General features: G+C 41.6%; 1 protein-coding gene across 1 annotated transcript; it reads right to left on the bottom strand.

Moving 5' to 3' along the window:
• Window positions 1–261: 261 nt before the first annotated feature.
• On the bottom strand, window positions 262–17,782 carry METTL4 (methyltransferase 4, N6-adenosine; the record flags this gene model as incomplete). The annotated part of the gene is made up of 8 exons (XM_084259984.1): window positions 262–422; window positions 7,414–7,502; window positions 8,106–8,212; window positions 8,397–8,571; window positions 11,159–11,228; window positions 13,406–13,772; window positions 16,529–16,591; window positions 17,360–17,782. 8 exons carry the CDS (start codon window positions 17,780–17,782, stop codon window positions 277–279), a joined length of 1,440 nt encoding a protein of 479 aa, XP_084116110.1. The 3' UTR covers window positions 262–276.
• Window positions 17,783–19,876: the final 2,094 nt, after the last annotated feature.

Consider the following 19,876-nt stretch of genomic DNA (forward strand, 5'->3'; position numbering starts at 1 on the left):
GCAGTGAGAATACTTTAAAACATCTTTCTTGAGGTTTGAAAAAAAACAGGAATGGACTTAGACACTAACATCAGTATTTAAATATTTCAGGATCATCAAAATAAATGACAAGCTTGTACAAATGGAGACACCATTAAACAGGTATCCTCCACCTTCAAGAATTTTAACTGAAGTGCAAATGCTTTTACTTCTCTGAGTGTACCACAGGTAAGAAAGGCAAGTTGGAGAGCCTCCAGGCAGGGCGTGGAATTTCAGAATTAAGCTACAAAACCCCACTCAGTTGTCATTCTGCAGAAGAGTGAAATAATCGATGTGCTGAAACTTCAAAACCTCGTTTCCCCAGCTGGTCCAGCCAGGCTGTAGGTTGCGAGCAAACAACTCCAAGCATTCCACATCTGGCTTGATAAACTCTGCCAGAACCGCTGTGCAGGAGAAAGACACAAGAGAAAACAACAGTGACAAAGGTACCAATAACAATAGTAAACAAATAAAATCTCCCCTGTGCTGCTAGTGGATGAAAAATTGAACGTTTCATTTAAAAAGGGAGAGACAGCAAATTAATTTCAGGGGTTTCATCAAACAGCTGAACTATTTATAGTGAGAAAGTCATTTTAAATAAGTGCCCTTGAGATTCTGAACAATACTGTCAAGGCCTTCAATAGCCTTGATTTATTGGTTTTCATTTAGAGAAAGGGAATGAGGATTTATTTCAGCCTCTACACAGATGAGTTCTGAATTTTCACTAATATCAACCAAACACCTCCGAAAAACTCAACTTAGCTCCTTACAGCGCAACTGCGACGTTGCTATAAATAAATACATAAAGTGGACCTTTCCTTCATTAAAATCACTCTCTCTTCTTCCACATCTTAAAGAGGATAAAAGCATTTTTTCAGTGAAAACTTTCAAAAGGAAAAATAAGAGGCACCAGTTAAACAAGCTTAGCACACTAAGGCCTTTAAAAATGCAGGGACTTCTTTTTTCCCCAATGCCAACTTGACAACTAAAGAAACACTTATGTGACTGTGTTCTTTCATTCTGCAACATGAATCTAAAATATCTTCTACACTTGGGCATTTGTACTGCTCATATCCAAATAAATAATGTCTGTCATTAACATCAATTAGTCACTGATTATGACTGGTATTCTTGGAGTGACAGAAAAAGATCTTGCATTTTTCCTGGAAAACCACTGCTAACCATTTATTACTGCTAAACTTGTTGCCTGACATGCAGAGCCACTTACTTTGTGTCTGGGTCAAACAAATTCTTAATTGGGTTTCAAAGTATGCATGAGAAAAGCAAAGATTTAAGAAGTACCCAACACAAAGAAGGAAGAAAGCATGAAAAACATATTTATACTACAAAACATAGAATCATAGAATTGTAGGGGTTGGAAGGGACCTCGAGAGATCATCGGGTCCAACCCCCCTGCCAAAGCAGCTCCCTAGGACATATCACTCAGATAGGCATCCAGGAGGGTCTTGAATATCTCGAGAGATGGAGACTCCACCACTCCCCTGGGCAGCCTGTCCCAGGGCTCTGTCACCCTCACTGTGAAAAAGTTTTTCCACATGTTGGTGCAGAACTTCCTGTGCTCCAACTTGCAGCCATTGCCCCTTGTCCTGTCCCCACAGACCACTGAAAAGGGGCTGGCTGATTCCCCCTGCATCCCCTGCTTCAGATAATTATAAAATTTATTTAGGTCCCCCCTTAGTCTTCTCTCCTCAAGGCTGAAGAGTCCCAACTTACTCAGCCTTTCCTCATAGGGGAGATGCTCCAGGCCCTTCATCATCTTTGTAGCCCTTCTCTGGACTCTCTCCAGGAGATCCCAGTCCTTTTTATACCAAGAAGCCCAGAACTGGACACAATATGTCTATGAAACAGTTCCCTTTTCCAAAGGGTTATCTTAGTCACTTTCGTTCAGAGATCCAGGTGATTTCTTAAACACAGAGAATATATCAAAGTATGAGAGGGAATACTATTTTTTGTCTTGGTTTGGTTTTTCAGAGCAACTCAAGCTCTTACTTTTTACATCAATCCTGCCAGTCACAAACTCCCTGGAATCTTGTCATGGATCACTCCTGGTGCAGAAAGATAGGCATCCACTTTCTAGTGAGCATTAACCAACCCCAGATGTATATATCCTACCCCCACGATCACATCTTCCAAAGCTTCAATCCAACCAAAACTTTTTGTAAATATTTTGTAATGGATGTTTCCAGACTTCCTTATATTTCCTTTATATCTTTATCAATCAATTCTTTTCCCCCCAGTCTTTAACAAAGGCCAAATGAATGTCTTTGGTTACCAACAAGGCAGCTTTTACTCTAAAAAATACTGCTACCAGCAGGAATTTTATTCTAATAACCTGCTTCTTTTAGAAGCAAGCTAAAATGTTTAAACAAACCTAACATTTGCAGAGAAGAATCTGGGAGGTTTAGAGGAAAATGTACATTCTGACAGAAAACTTGCTGCACTGAACATTGCTGTTTGGTGTCATGGGAGTTCATCTAATTAGACACCACTTATGAGTAGCTGCTTTTATACCATTTTACAAACCCACCACATTAAAAAGAATGTGGTAAAATGGGTTTTTTTAACATTCTCTATTTAGTTTAGCAACTTCCGTGCACAATTTACTGTCAACATGATCAGAATGCTAGAGCACCTCTCCTGTGAAGAAGCTGAGGCAGGTGGGGTTGCTCAGCCTGGAGAAGAGAAAGCTCAGGGGAGGCCTTACTGCAGGCTTCCAGTACCTGAACGGTGAAGGGCTTATCAAAAGGTTGGGGACAGAGTATTTAGTAGGGTCTGTAGTGATATGACATGGGGCAACGGTTTAAACTGAATGGGAGGTAGATTTAGACTAGATAGGAGACATTCTTTTACAATGAGGGTAGTGAAGCAGTGGCACAGGTTTCCCAGAGAGGTGGTAAACACCCCATCCCTGGACACATTCATGGTCAAGCTAGACAGGGCCTCTGAGCAGCCTGATCTGGTTGAAGACACCACTGCTTACTGTGGGGAGGTGTGGGGGGTGAACTAGATGACCTTTTTAAGTCCTTTCCAACCCAAACGTTTCTACGACTCTGATTTTAACAAAGGTCTTCCAAAAATCCATTCTCTTGATGATCTGAGAAAGCCTAATGTGCTGGAGGTTTCACTTTTTCTATAGAAAGAGAAGGAAGAGACCGTGGAAAGCAAAGCTCTAAAGCTTTCAACAAGCTCGCTGTGAGCAGACCCCAACATCCATAGGGTATCTTTCTGATTCTAATAGGCATAAACTCGTGTGGAGCTTACTGCAGTCAGGCTTTAGATGACTTTTTTTTTCCCCTGTCTAAAATAGAACCATTTTATGCTTTATATAGGCTTCTAAGTAGAGGAAGCAATTACTTAGGTGACAAAATTTCATTAAGAGCACATTACTGTTGTTGACATTTGTTCTTAAAATGTCTAGATGAAAAATATCATCACAGCACTAAGTCCAACATCCAAAAGCAGCTTCATTAAGCACCAAAAAGTTCCATGCCTAAGATAAATTTTAAAAGCACACTTGGGCAAATCAACCAACCTCAAAGGTTGGCTTGCCAGAAAGCATAAACGAGGTAGCCAAAACACTGGTCAGTACAACAGAAGCAGGAAGCCTGTGCAACCCTTAGATCAATTTAGTTATAGTACATTAAAAAGGAATTTCCCCCTTTCCTGCTGCCAGAGAGACAGAGACTTTTTTTAAAGCTGAGGGGGGAGGGGAGTTGGGGGTGGTTTAAAAAACCAGAGACAGATTACATATCATTCAAGATCGCATTATAGTATGATTTTTCATTGCTAGGTTGTAGGTATTTGCATAATCACATCAGGCAGTAACTTGCACTGCAATGGAAATTACCGCATCAAGAGGGCAATAATGTGGCTGTATTTTGTTGGCATAAAATCTCATTACACTGGTTCCCTTAAAGTGGGAAAAGGCAGTGCTCACATTACAAATTACAGCTTCTTTGTTAGGCTTTTACATCATCAGAAGGCTATCTTAACACACGTGGAACAGACTTGCAGCCCTTAAGCAAACCCTTGAGATTTTCTTCCTCTGAGAGCAGGTTAGAGGATCTACATCAGTAGAAAGATTAAGTTTTACTAGCATAAGAATAGATTAAAAAAATAAAAAACCCACACAATTACTTCTCTCCACTTACAGATAACACCAATGATAAACAGCTTAGATTATTCTTTATCACTTGCAGGCGTCATAAACACTATGAGAGCAACTCAGGCACCTATACTTGGGCATCTAATGCCCTAGGGCACAGGAAGCTAGCACAAAGCCAGCTGGTAGATATAATGCTGGTCTTTCAGAACACCTACTACCTTCTGAAAGGCAATCCAGTGCTCAGGCAGGACACCTGCCATACCAGCCTACTCCTAATCCCAAACATGTATTGAAGATGCATGCTGATAAAAATCTCTAACTAAGCAAAAGGAAGAATCTTTTCTGAAACAACCAACAGTTTCCCCTTATCTCTTCAACTTCCATTACCTAAACATCAAGTTCTGCTTGGCAAATTGGATAAAGTGAAAACGACTGTCTGCTCTTCACCAACTCGTGAGCCACACAAAGCACACGACTGAACTCCTTTTGTAGTAACCCTTCAAAAGGGTTTGCAATGTAGGGGTCCTTATTGCTCAGTTTGTCAAATCCCTGAACAGAGCAAGACCAGGAAAAGATGTGAAACTCAGCACAAAGATGGCTTTGCATCTCTGCATCTTTCCTGAGCTTTAAGTTAAACATAGGTGTCGATGCACCCAGCATTTAGTCTAACAGTAAGTGCTCACAAGGTGCTAAAGGAAACTACTTATTTTTTACCTCCAAGAACACTTTTGTAACATGGCCTAACAAGGCAGGGCTGCTACAGGAGGAAGGAGGTCCCAAGATTTCCTACTGCACTCTTCTGCTGGGGATATGCAAAGCAGATAGAATATAACTAGGAATTAATTCCAGTGGTTTTAGGCACACTCTATACGAAAATATTATTTCCTAACAATAAAGGTACATACTTAAGAACTGGAAGAGAAATGCCTGTAAAGAGGAATCCATAAAACAGGAAAAGGGGAAAAATGTGTTTGAAGTTCTACGTTATTTCACATTGTCTGTGTAACAGAATACCTTCTATGTCTTCCAAGAGCAACACTGAATTGAATTAGGAAGAAAACCTGCTGCTATTTGAATCAAACCCAAGGAAAATAAAATTTCATTTTAAAGCATTTGCATAAAAAAGCTTAAGTACATCTACAATGACATATTAAAGCTCTAAGCACTGAACTCTGCACATGCATCACCAAAAAATCCCTAGCCACAATTTCATGGTTAAATGCACTGTAGGAACCCAAACATCTCTTTTTGATGGCTTACTTTAATTTACATCTTTCACCTCCCCCAGAGAGATGAACCGCTATAATCAATTAAGTGACTACATATGTACCAACATACAGACTTTACAGCAGTAACAAGAAATAACGTGCCAGACAGCATCAGTAAATACTAATATTTTTGGCTTTGTTACTACTCAAAACATAAAGAATGCATGTGACTCATCAAGTGTCCTTCTCCATTGTCAAATCCCTGCTTCCATTCAAATTCCTTCTGAGGCACTCCAGGATGCAGCTCAGCTGCTCTCTACTGGCCACTCGAGGACACTGCCAGACCAAAAAAGCCATTCTCTTTACAACGCTGAAGTCAAAGCATCAGAAATTAGCTTTTGCCTTGTGGTCTACGTTTCATCCCATAACCGTGGTCTGGATGGAGCTGCCGAAACGGTGGGACACGTGTGGATTTCTATAAACACCCTGTAAATCGCTGATAATTCTCAGCAACAAATTAATTTTCAAAAAGAAACATAAATGCTGCACAATGGTATCAAATCCCAGTGTTCGAGTAAAGACTCAAGAAATATACAAGTTAGCAGTTTCCTTCAAACTGCTTTTAGCATCATGGTTTATAAAGGATTCCCCAATATGGTTTCCAGATTCTCCCACATTCAAAAAATTGTTCAAGGGGGTGATTCTGGCACTAGAATTCTCAATAGCACATGCTGGTTTGCACCCTTGGATACATCACAAGTTTCCTGTTTGTGTCTGAGTGTGCTGCTAAGTATTGATTTTCTGAAGAAGCCCTAGGTGGCTGCCACACAAGTCACTACCCTGCCATTCATTAACTTAAATGAACACACATCCTTCCTGCTGTAGCCCTAATAAAGATGTGGCTTCAGAACTGCAAAAAGATGCTCCTGTAATTGCCCTTTTTTCTTAGCTTACCAAAGTATGTGTCATCTACCAGTTTCTGAACAGGTATAGAAATGTATGTTAATTTCATAAGCCCAAAACAAATTTTAGAGCCTGCCTCAATGTATAACAACAGTTCAGATCAGCTTCCTAACTGAAGTTGTTCTGTTCCTTTGGAACAGAAAAAGGGAAAGCATTTCAGTGAAGCAAACTGTGATGTCTCTCCTCTCCAACAGCACTGTGCATTTCTTCTACCTGCCTTTTCTGACGTGATTACACAGCACCCACACGCACCTGGGACATCTGACAGATCCATCATGAGTTTCTCTCCTTGGTGAGTAGGATGAAACCACTTGTGGGAGGTATTATAAACATGTTTGGAACCACAGCACTGTACAGCACTCAGGTACTTGCTACTGATAAAGTCAGCCAAAGTAAGCTCGCTCCGAAATGATGTGCAAAAGGTCACCTATCACACAGAAATCTTCAAATCCTTTGGACTAAACTCTGGAAAGTTGAATTCATTTCCACACTAACTGGCTGGTGGAAGTTACTGCATCAGTTTCAGTAGGAAGTTACTGCATCAGTTTCAGTAGGCTAAGTATAGATAGCTCCTCAGAAATAAGCAGGGCACGCCCTATTTGTTGCCCATTAACAATTTGAAAATAATTAGGTTTTGGATACAAAGGCACAATTGCACTGCAGATGTATACACAGCTTATACACAAATAAAAACATTTATTTCACAGTGGCATAATAAAAAAAAAAAAAGAAGTTTCTGCTATTATTAACTAAGTAGAAGGTATCCTCTTTTATATATTCCCAAAGTTACTTTCCCTGAAGGCACTTTAGGTCATCTAGCCTAACTTCAGACATAGAGATCTCTAAACTGTTCCTGCATTTAAAAAACAAATTTAAAAAAATATAACTTTTAACATGTCTACCCAAAATATTCCCACAACAATACTTGACGTTCTACTCTTGGTATTAACTTCTAGAGACCACAAGTAGAGCAAAAACTACTTGGCATATGGGAAATTAAGGCATTTCATACATAAGGATATCTCATTTTAGGTACATCATTTCAGACATCCACTTCCAGTGCCCTACCAAAACATTACACCACAAAATAAAACGTACCAGTAAGAGGGGGTTTATGTGAGTGCAGACTGCAGGGTATGCTGACAATTAATTTATGTTCTGGAATTGGAAGTACATCTTCACATTTCCTGTTGTATAAATCAGAACAAGAAAAGAAGCATGAGAATGAATGCCATTGAGTGTGATGCTGCAGCTCTCACAGAGCTACCTCAGATGGCAGGTAACACACAGAATGTTCATTCACAGCCAAACTTGAGATAAGTCTATGAGAAGTTAAATGTTTCTTAGGCATAACATATAAAAGGTGAGTTTATGAAATCACCAAGGCTTTAAGCCAAACGTGGTTAACAACAGCTATAAAAGTCATTGAGAACAAACTAAGTAATCCTGTATGTTTTCATGCATAGAAAAACCCCAGCATCCCCACAATGGTGCCAGCCTGTGCCAAGGACTCGTGGTCCAAGAGAACCTGTCAGCAGTGGAAGGCCTGTCCACAAGGCTTTTATCTAACCCAGTTTCACAGCAGAGACAGAGTGAAGGAACAAAGGTTCCACCCTTTATTCTCACTACAGCACTCCAAAGCCGCTAGGGCTATTTTTAGGTATAAAGATCAGCCAAAAGATGACACCAAAAGAAGATTTTGAGACATTGTATTTTATAATGAACAAATGATATATACAAAGAGAATGCTAACAGCCTCAAAGACATTTACCATAAATAGTCTGGCATACCTTAAGGCTTCCTTTTCACCTCTCTGAACTCTCCCCAATACAAGAACTTCATAGGGCTTTTTGTGTAAGGAATCCAAAGGAAAAACAAATTCTCCAGTTCTAGTAATCTAGGAAAAAAAAGGAGTTAATCTTTCCACTGTGCATTTTTGAGACATTTTCTCTGTTAGAATGGAACATACTTTCAAATACAAAAGCACATCATAATAAGTAAACAAAAGGTAAGAACATTAGGTGTAACAGTGTAAGCCCACTCAATCTACAAGAAAGCAGTAAAACAAATTGAGAACTTACTTTTACCCAGTGCCACTCAGCAAGTGTTTTCACAGACCAATGAGGGTAAAGTTCATCCTTAACAAAACGTAAATGCTTCTGTCTATTAGTCACCCACGTGACTACAAGACAATTTGGAGCAGCTAATGCTGGTACAGGAATCTGCTTGATTTGCCATGAAGACAAGTAGCTGTACCTGTATGTCAATACAGTGAGAAAGCAAGTTAGCATATACCAAATACAAAAATTGCAAAGCAACACAAATGGATAAAGAAATCACACAGCCAAGATGTATCAAGAAATACCTCCTGACAATACAAACTGTAAAAATGGATGGAGACTGACACCCAGTGGCCAAATCTCAGGGACTCAAATCATTAGTGTAGGTATTTAAGTTTTACTAAGCAGAACCTTTAACTACATATTTCTATTATTCCCCAAAAAGAGGTATTATGAGTTTTGATTCTGAAGAAGTCCAAACGATTGTATTTAATTTAAGAACTACCATATATAATTCAATACTCTCACCTTTATGCCAGAACAAAGCCATTTAGTGAGAAGTAGCTTTTAAGTCAATGCAATGTTACTCACTTTTCATAATAAGCAATCTCTTTTCTGAATGACCATGACAAGTGAGTCATTTACAAGTGCAAGGGCAACACTAATTTGACTGGCAAGTTACAAGGTCATAAAGGAGAGTAAGTCGCTTCCCTGATTATTTGGAGAAGTTATTAATTAAATTGCTGTTTGTGATAAAAGTTCTCTAGGCTACTCAGAAGAGTTCTGCACATTTTTGGGCTAACTGTATGCTGTACCAGTGACTACAGTATGCTTTCCAGATTCTTCCCTCTTCTGCCATTTTTCTCAGGATGCCTTTCTACACTGGCAGTGAGCTGCAATTCGTCGCAACAGGTCGCAGCACCAAAACCACTGGCACACTGCCTACTGGAACTGACAGTCACCACCTGGGTACCCAGAATCCCCATACAAAGCAACAGTGAGAAACAGGTAACAAGGATAAAAAGCAAAATACTTCCTGGAATAGACTGCCTAGAGAGAACAAGAGTCACAATCCAGGTGTGAAAGGCTTAACAAAGATTAGCCATCAGCAAGTGCTATCCCAACAGCAGTGATATCTCTTCCTGCCTTTCCTTTTGTTTTGTAAGGGAGAGAGAGTCTTGCTGGTTAATTCACTGAATCACAGCATCATCGAGGTTGGAAAAGACCTCCAAGATCATCAAGTCCAATCAATACCATCATAACCACTAAACCATCTCCCAAAGCATCTTGTCTACCCTTTTTTTTTTAAAATATCCCCAGGGACAGTGAGTCCACCACATCCCTGGGCAGCCCATTCCAATGCTTCATCACTCCTCTGGTGAAGAAATTTTTCCTAATAATTCAACCTGAACCTTCCCTGATGCAATTTGAGACCACTTCCTCTTGTTCTGTCACTAGTTATTAGAGAGAAGAGGCCAACACCTGCCTCACCACAACCCCCTTTCAGGTAGCTTGTGAATAACTACAACTTTCCTTTGAGTAACTTACATAGTTAAGAAACACACTCGAACGAGTTTAATTCTGAGTTTCTAGATGTTTCTGTAGGACTTTCAAACTAAAACCTACTAATCAGTCTGGATCTTCAAATTCTGTCTCCATAAAAAGTTTCAAAAGCTATAGTAGGCATTATTCTAAGAAGTTGTAAGGCCCTATTTTCCTGTCTGCCCTTCTTTCATGTGGATACAATTCTATGGTAGCCAAGGGACCTCCACTGGCATAAGCCTGATGGCACTCAGTGGAGAAGGAAGCCCATAAAATTTTAAGTTAATGACTTCACAAGCTACAATACTCAGAAAGTTCCTATTACACAATGAGGATTTTACTGCTGTATTATCACTGTCTCGCTTCTGAAGCTCAAATTAACAATTCTCAAACTACAGCTCAAATTAAAAAATAAAATAAATAAAATTAAATAAATAAAATTAAAACCCTAAAACTTCTAAATTGGACCTCAGTCCTGGAAATACTTACATACGTAGCCAGTTTTATGCCCACTAAAGTAGCCCTATTAATTATGAATTATCTGGGCCAAAACAGTTGACTCCAGGCCTTCCTTATAAGTCTCAAGGATTAATGTTCGTTAATTCTCTCACCAGTTAGGCAATTTAAGTTCTACTCATGCAAATATTTTTCATGTTAGGTATCCAAGCCATTTCAGTGAAATCCCTGAGACATTTCATAGACACGAAAGTATCCACGTGCCCAAAAATTTGCTAATTTAAACTACAGTCTCACAGCTATATTGGTCTTGCATGGCATCAGCATATTGCCTCGATGGAGAGAGACAGGACACAGCTTGATGCAAGCAAGAGTTGGTTTATTGTAAAGAATCATTCCTTTTTCTATGCCCTGCAGACGGCTGCTTTCTTTCAAACACATGGGGTTCGTGGGCTACGGCTGATTGGTCAAGGTTTTGCTGTCACAGCAGCATCTCTATCTTATCACGCTAATCGAACTTCTAAAACCTGGTCAGACAGCAGATACACCTTCACAACAGAGGACACTTTTTCCTGGAGCCTGTCCCAGCAGGGGGGCTGCACAGATGCTGCCACCTTGTGTAGTTTCCCCGAGGTTCACGGCCTAAAGGCTCCATCCCCTTACCTGTTAACCTGGCGGTGCTTGAGGCTTCGTTTCTCAAGCTGCATGCCACAGTATATCACAATGTTTATTGCCTTGTGTAAGCTAAGATGACAGAGTTTGTTTGATCTAACTATAAAATTTACCTGTTACTCCTTTTAACAGACTTGTTCTCCCACGGTGGATCAATCACAATTACATCGTATTTTTTCTTGTCTGGGAGATGAAGTAAAAAAAAAAAAAAGAAAAAAAAAGAAAAAAAGAAACCCACAGTAATTTAGTTTTAAAATAAATCTAGTTAAAACTGATGAAAGCTTAGCTACTCACATACAGACAATTTTTAAATAGCCAACTATGCAGCAAAACTGCAACTTTGTTACTGGCAAATAAGCAGGCTCCTAGCATGCCTGTTGGAATTCAGACAACCTCCTACTTCAGAGATTTTTAGCCTGATTACTGAAGGAAAGAATGTTTATGTGATCTGTGTCAGATCCCTCCAAGATGTTTTTAACATCTTGGGGACTTTCAGAAAAACTGACAGCAGAGCACATGTCTCAGATGAAAACTTCTCCTATTTGCTATGTACTAAGGCACCCAGCTGAGTGAAAGGCTGCAGCCCTGAACACAAGATTTCTGTCCCATTTGATCTTTCAGCAGGCCAACAAGGACAGGCAGAGCTCCAAACCAGCCCTGGAAAACTGCATTTTGCATTACTGGAGCTGAAGAGAGACAGAGAGCTTGACACTATGCGTGAAATGGAAACTAAGGGACAGAAGGGAGAGAACTGAGAGTTTTCATGAGAGAAGCTGGGTTCACTTTAGTTGGGAGGACAGAAGATACAGGACACATCCACAAAAAACAGAAAGGACTCTCCAATTTTATTTTTCCACAGAACATACCTGTTCCTTCATGGAATCTGATGCTAATTATTTAAATAGCTACTAAGAATACAGCTTAATGAACATTAAATGTGCTTTCTACATCTTATCCCTTTATTAATATTGGAGGTGTCACCCTGAGTGGGCCAACCAGCAGGAAATACTTCTTTTGGCAGGTGAAAGCAAAGAAGGAAAATAATAAATAAAGTGCACAGTAGATTTAAAAATAAAAATAATGGTCTAACACTAATATGCTCTCTTGGTTACTTTAAAAGCATTTTCTCAAATTTCTTGGACTGCTCTCTGACCTCTGGGAGAATTCAAACTTGCCATATGCACATCTGTGCACAGGGATAGCACAGCAATAGTGATCTTTCTTTCATACAGTTGAAAAAGCTGTCTAAAGTCTGGGTTTCAAATATTATTATCTGGATAATAAAATGCCACCTCTGTATCTGTTTTTAATAATAACAATTAAAAAAAAAAAATCAGTGAACATCTAAGTTGCAATCAGAAGGGAAGTCATTAGAATTACTGAGTAAGGAAGGGGTGGAGGACTAATCCCCAGCTCTTGCTCACAGGCAATTTCTTTCCTATAAGACTGATGAAGATAATAATAATAATATTAATAATAATGAATGTCAAATTAAAAGTTAATGAATGGTGAAGTTCAGTGAAGACTGCCATGTTGTCAGCTTAAAGCTTTCTGCATGGCTCATTGAGGCTGGGGATCAGCCTTGGATAGCTATTGATTTACAGAGGAGTTATTAATTCTAAAATCACACCATTTCCCTGTCCCTGACCTCAGCTTAAGTCAATACTCTCAGCTGTGAAATGTAGCAGCTGAAAAGACAACTCACATTTGCTACTGGGAGTCTTGCTAAAGTGGTGTTCACCTCCAGCTGGGTACAGCAGCCTCTCAAGCAGTTATCTTCACCAGGGGACACCAGGGTTGGTTTCACCATCAGTTTATGCCAATCTAAACAGACACTGCTGCTGAACAGGATGAATCTGTGCAGGAAGCCTTGCTCTAAGGCTTGCAATCTCATTCCTCCCCCATGGTCTACTTTACCTAAAAACCACGACAGCAGGAACACCCCAGCCGCAGCATGGGCTTATCTATGTTAAAGCCTCATCCTTTGGGATAGGGACCTAGAGCATAGATAGTCCCAGTTTCATATGTGACTTCTACACTGACAGTGGTTCAGAACATGCTCAAAAACTGTTGAATTTTGGGCTTCAACTAAAATGCTGTGGCTGAGATTTTTAAAAGAGCCTGATAGAGATAGATAATCCCCCACTCAAGGGCCATAAGAGGCCCTAACCACTCAAGATTCCTTTGAAAATCCTCAGATATTTGCACAAAGTTATCGCTTATGAAATCTTGCACAGCACTTCCATCGGTGTCACACTCAATATTACAGTCTATTCATTGAGTCCTCAGTCATCTTGAACATTAACTGCCCTTCCCAGGCAGGAGAGAACTGGCAAACCGTAACGCTTAAAGATACTTACAGTCCAGCAGCGGCTGTAGACATGAAATATCAGACAAAAGGAAACTGCTTTTCGGTGGCACCAAGTACTTCTGCCCCATGAGCATCACCATCTTCGCACAGCTTGAGCTGTTTTCTACAACACGGGAAAGCAGGTCCTGCTCTGGGATGGAAGTTCCATCGTGTAACACACGTACAGCTTGCTGGCTGCCTTCACTCACAGCTGGAAACTGCTTTGCCATGTCACATAGTTCAGCCAAGCCACAGCCAATGTGCCCAGGAACCACATCCTTCTGGCAACTCGGCTCTGCAATAGGGCGGTGAAGAAAGCCACTTTTGAGCCCTTCCTGGACTAAATGCGAGGCGCCTTCCCAAATCCGCTTCCTCATCTGTATGGTCACAAAGAAACAGTGGGAAAAGAAATGGATCTCTCGTGTACCTACTTGATCAGGGACTGCACAGAAATCAAACCATTTTCCATCTGCAGAGTGGGAACGGGATTCTTCCCAAATACTGACTCAAAAGCTACAAGGGCATGATAACAAGGCCATGCTGTTGGTTTCTTGGGTTGGGTTTTTTTTTTTAGTAAAGTGACAATAATTAGAAGACTGGAGAAAGAAAGAGACTATCAAATACACACATTTCACAGACAATATGTTATGGTGGTATATTCCTGGTCCAAACAAACATAAATTTCAAAGCAATAACTGGGATGGGTCTAGATGTCCTTGAAAGATGCTTTCCAACCTAACACGTTCTATGATAATTTGAAGTACAAGTTAAGATTCTAATTTAATTTCAAGTTACTGTGTCCATAAACATATTTTTTAATCAAGATGTATACTGGGATCTAAAAATCAGTATTCAATTCACTTCAAAACCCAACAGTTCATGCGTCTTAAAAGTAATACAGAAGTGCAATAAGTAAATCTTATTAAATTATTAGGATTTGGTTATGCAGCTTTAGAGACACACCTCTCAATCTGCGAGTCCAGGAAGACATCCAGTTCTTGGGTCTCTATACACTGTGATTCACTTCAGCACCCTCCCTTAGCAAAATTTAGAGAGTTTATTCCCAAATTCCTGCACCTTTGAGTGGTGATTATCAACAATTTGTGTTCATTTAGAATAGCAATATTGCCAGTTACAGTGGCTTTATCAGAGGTTTCAGATATTTACTGCAGTTTCTAAAGCTCCACGTTATGGAATCCTCAACTTTACAAGACATGTTTACAAAATACTCTTTATTACAGTCCCCAAATTAACAGGAAGGGTTTTGGTGGTGGGTTTTTTTCATAATTTTTCAATAGCATCACCATTGAGAAAACCATAATTTTTAGTACTTGGTTCATGATAGGAAAATTCATACTTTTACTTCATATCTTTAGAAATGCAAAAAGTTGAACAGGTGGATTAATTCAGATGACTTTTCTTTTTACGCCCATGTGTTAATTCACAGGAAGACAAAACATCTTGACTATCAAACAATTTAAACAGTAATTTTAACAAATGGCAGCTGATGGAATTTAGCATTTTTTTTGAGCTGTTCCCTATGTTGAGTCTGACTGAAATTCATAAATGGATTCAACACCTACTTTCACTGGCAGACACAAATCCGTTATCTTTTTAGTTGTTTCCAAGGACTTTCCAGTGTCTCACACTGCCCTGCCAACGGGAAAGCAGGGAGTGCCCACTGAGCTGGGAGGGGAAACAGCCAGGACAGCTGACCCAAACTAGCCAAAGGGATATTCCATGCCATATGACATCATGGTCTGTACATAACAGGGGGGTGGGGCCAGGAACTAGCTGTATGTCGGCTTTGACTGGTGAGCAACTGTGCTGTGCATCACTTGGTTTGTATATTCTTTTATCATTATTATTCTCTGCATTCTCTGTCTTATTAAACTGTCTTCATGTCCATCCACAAGCTTTACCTTTCTTTTTATTCCATTTTCAATGCAGAGGGGAGAGTGGAAAGGGAGGAAGTGAGTGAACAGCTGTGTCACTGTTTTAGCTGCCTCCTGGGTTAAACCACAACAAATCACAGAATGTTAGGAGTGGGAAGGGACCTCTAAACTGATTTGTAGCGTTATAACCTTGAACACTATAAATACAGTAAAAACCAATACATTCTAGTTTGTGAATGGTATCAGAGGCTAACTGGCCTAAGAAATCAAGCTTATTTTCATTCCTTCCCTTATTCCTAATGTTGAATGACTTTAAAGAATTTAATATTCATAAACCTCTGTTGGATGTTGAAGTTCTCTCCTTTAAATGCCCCTGCACGTGCACAGCTTACTCAGAACCATAATTACAAGACCTCTAGACTATTATCATAGCAAATCATAAACGTTTGACATGGCAACAATTTTGTAGTAAAGAAGCAAAAAAATTAGTCATTTAAATACAGTTTGAGATCAACAGAATTAAATAAAAAGCCCAATACAACTAACACCTCTGTCAGAGAAAAAAAAAAGCAAGTATAGGTCCCAGTTAAGGTTCCAATCACTATGTAGGAAAGCAGTAAGAATACATCAAACATTATCCATAAATTACTTTTCTAGGACTTACTAATACACTTCTGTGTAATTCAGCTGTAACTTCACCAGTAAATTAGTGACACAAATCTAAACAGACTTGAATTATAATTGATGCTTTAGTATGGCAATGAAAATGTTAGAGGGACTAATTTTCTCTCTTTAGCACAAGTGAGACATCTTGGAGCATATTTGGTCAGAAAAGTTTTGAGTAAGTTCAGCACAGTGTCCTGATCTGCTAAAAATGAGTCTATCATCAAACCAGGTTACACTGTTTATTCCAAATCAATCGCTTCCTGTTCAACTAATATTTAACTAGTCACTACACAATGCTCAGTTATCCATAACAATAAAAGATTTTGTCAATGCAGCTTCCAGCTCTTTGAAACATCTCAGGTGCAGTTTCATGTCTAGTTTGTTTCACATATGTCTGCACAAAAGATACTCTCTGTATGCACTTCCTCATTCACAAGGACTGGAGAGATGACCTTCCCATTAGTGGAACAAGCTGCAAGAAGAGAACTTGATTGCAACCATGTCTTGCACTCCATAAATACCCAAAGTCAGGTACCATGTGCTTGCAAAACATAACTTTTGTTCAGGCTTACCTTTGAATGGTATTCTAAAGCATCACGTTCGCCTTGGTTCAACACACATTTCCTTTTACGTTTCTGCAGAATGAGCAAAAAAACCCAAAACCAATCTGTATCACTCCAGGAAAAAAAAAAAAAAACCAAAACTCAAACATACCTGAATTACAAATTAACTCTTTTAAAGGCCAAAAAAACTTCCCATCTCTTTCTTAGTCACCCACAAGTCCAATAAGCAAAGAGATGATCTCAAAATACCTAGCCTTTGTAGACATTCTCAGGGTACCTAGGCTTAACACTGTTATGTGACTCCTGGGACTGGACCTGAAGGTACCTAGCACATGCTACAGTTCATGTTCGTTCCTCCTTTGGGCCCTTATTAGAAGGTATTTGTTGAGCTGTCAAGTGCAGCGTACCAAAACAGAAGAAAATTAGCTAGGTCTTCCCAATTACATTTGTTAGTTTAGACCTGCAACTATTATTTGGTTTCTTGGTCCATAAAGGAACAGCACTGATCATTCTACATAACAGAAGTAAATTCATAGTGCCCTTCCTTCCTTGTCAATCTGCACGATTTTGACACCTACCACAGTTTCAGCCCAAGTGCCTGAACACAACAAACTTCAGAAGAATTTGTGAGCATCCCACTGCTTCTGGGAGACAGGATGCACATTACTGACATAAAAATATCCTCACAAGTGCTTACTTTTTCTGTACATCCTGAAATCCATTCTTGAAAAGTTCCTGCTCTTCTACATAACCTCAGGAGCCTGACACATGCAAGTGAATGGTAGTGGTATATAATTTACTGGGGGCTTACTACAGTTTACTACGTTACAGACAACATACCTTCCTAGCACTGGCAACAGAATCTCCAACATCACCCTTGGTTCCTTCACGGAGTTCCTCTCTGTTGCTGTTGGCCTCTACTTCGGTGAGACTCATCCCAGGGCATTCCTGACACAGCTGCTCTTGAGGAGCTCCAGCTATATGAGGCTTCGAAACATCAAAGAACTCCTCCCGAAACACGTATCTTGATTTTGCCGTTTTACCTTCTGTTTCCATTGCACCTCCAGGCCCAGAAATCGGGCCGCCTCTTGACGAGGAGGGGGCAGCAGAAGCAGCATGACAACCTCCAGCAGAAGCGACAGAAGCACGAAGAGCGACAGTACCGGGGCACACACAGGAGTCACAGATCTCATAGCCACACCGGTTGATGAAGGACAGGTGATCCACGAGCCACCCCGCTGCCAGCCGCTGCACCACAGACATCACAGCTCCCCTCTTCAGGAAGAAAAAAAAATCAACTCCCCGCATCCATCGCTGGTAATCCTACACCTTTTCCTGCGGGAAAGTTCCTAAGAGCTCACAGTTCAGCATGACTACTGTTAGAAAAGCAGCGTTCATCTCCTGACGGCCATTTACACGCACACAGACACAGACACACAGACAGAGCGCTGTAGAAACTTCTGTCCCCAGCGGATTTCCCCGCCGCGACTCCCGCTTCACCCCCACGTCGGTGTTTTATCGCGAGCGAGTTTGAAACAAGCGCCTGCAGCGTCCCGCAGCAGGGGTTTTACTTCGGGGCCATTCCTAACGGGTCCCGACAAAGGAGCACTCCAGCACGGGGGCCGCACGAAGCGAGACTTCGCCTGAGAGCGCTCGCTAGCGGGCCCGCGCGCCTTCCCCCAGCACCACCCCGCCGCGTCCCGCCGCCTCTCAGCGGGGAGAGCGGCCCGACAGCGGACACGCGCCCCGCGGAGACGGGGGGCTCGGCACGGCAGCTCCAAGCCGCTACGGCGGCGGGCAGGGAACGGGACCGCGCTCCAGCCCTGCTCCCCGCTACGAGTGAGGAAAAGCGCTGAGAGTTGCTGTAGTACAGCGGCGCCTCGCCCACTTACCGCTACCGCCCCGCCCCCCGTGGGGGCCGCCATCTTGTTGTACGGACACGACTTCGTCTTCCTAAGCGCTTCCGGGGGACTCAGGCTGTTTGCGGGCGAGCGCCCAGGCAAACGGAAGTGACAACACTCCCCCCACGTCCTTTCACCTCCTTATCCCGCGTCTTCGCAGCTCGGCTGTGACGTAGCACGTCGCGGCGCTTTGTGTGACGTACTCGGCGGGTGGATTTGAAATTGATGGGACGGGAACGGCGCCGTAACGGTAACGGCCGGGCTGCGGGGACGGGTCTCTCTGTGGCGCGGGCTTTCCCCGCGGGGGGTGGGGGGGGATGGGAGGCGGGGGGGAGCGGCCGCCGCCGCCGCCGCTGCTGCTGCGGGAGGGCCGGGGCTGCTGCTGGTGTGCAAACGCCGCCGACTTCCCCGCTTGCCTCCGGTACCGCTCCAAGGCGCGAGTGGTTGTAGCTGTTCCTGCCGGCGCCTCGGCTCTGAAGCCCGTCGTCAAAGGGTAGATGAGGGACTTGGGAGCGTGGTTTTGCGTTTGGACGGGAACGGTTGGGCTCGATGACCTCAAAGGTCTTTTTCCAACCCTGTGGTTCTGTTTGGTACGTTCGTGAAAGCGATTTGGTCTTGTCCGCTCTGGGTTCCTGGTAAAGCAATGGGGGGGGGGGGGCGGTGCAGAGGCTTCCCCAGAGAAGGTGAGGTCACGCATAAACTGCCCTGCGGAGGGGTCTAAGCTAAACTTCTGCCATGGGTTACAAGAAGCGGAACTAGAGGCGTGATTGCGAAGCACAGTTTGTATTGGTAAAGCCTTTCGATAATGTTTGTAATGAAGGTTTTTCAACTGGGCACCTGAGCCCACCCCTCAGATTACGTAGCTCCTCTGTAGAGGGCAGGACTTGGCAGGTTTTGCAGCGTTCATTCTATTTACCTCAAAACACCACTGTGGAGGCAGTTCACTTTCCCCAGTTTGGTTTATATTTTCCGTCTGCCATTTGAAGGTAGCCATAATACTGCCTTAGAATAGGCTTTGGAGTTGTGGTGCTGTGATTTTCCTCTGAAATCATTTGCAAAATCAATCAGCTTAGAAATACTGGCTAAGGAACAGATGGATGCCTGAAGTGCTAGAAACATTTGTCGTGTTAGCGTGGCCTTCCTCCCAGCTGACTGGAGTGGTAAACTTCTTAAGCTGTCCTGCTTTTGGAAGCTGTAGGTTAGAAATGATCGGATAATAAAAGCAAAATAGTAGTCTTGGAATAAGCAGTGGCACTTTCATCATTAAAAGAGATGGTTTTATTAACTAAATGTGGCTGCTGTGTAGTTCTGGAGTCTGACATCCACTTTTTTCTTCTTTTTTTTTTTTAAAGAGAACTCAGTATTTCTGGAATTCGTCTGTCGCTCTGGTTGGTCAGAAGTACAGTTCTACTTGCTTATTTTAACCCTGTAGACAGTTGTTGTGGTGTTTAAGAAA

This window comes from Gallinula chloropus (genome assembly GCF_964237585.1).
Source record: "Gallinula chloropus genome assembly, chromosome: 2".
NCBI classification, from domain to species: Eukaryota; Metazoa; Chordata; class Aves; order Gruiformes; family Rallidae; genus Gallinula; species Gallinula chloropus.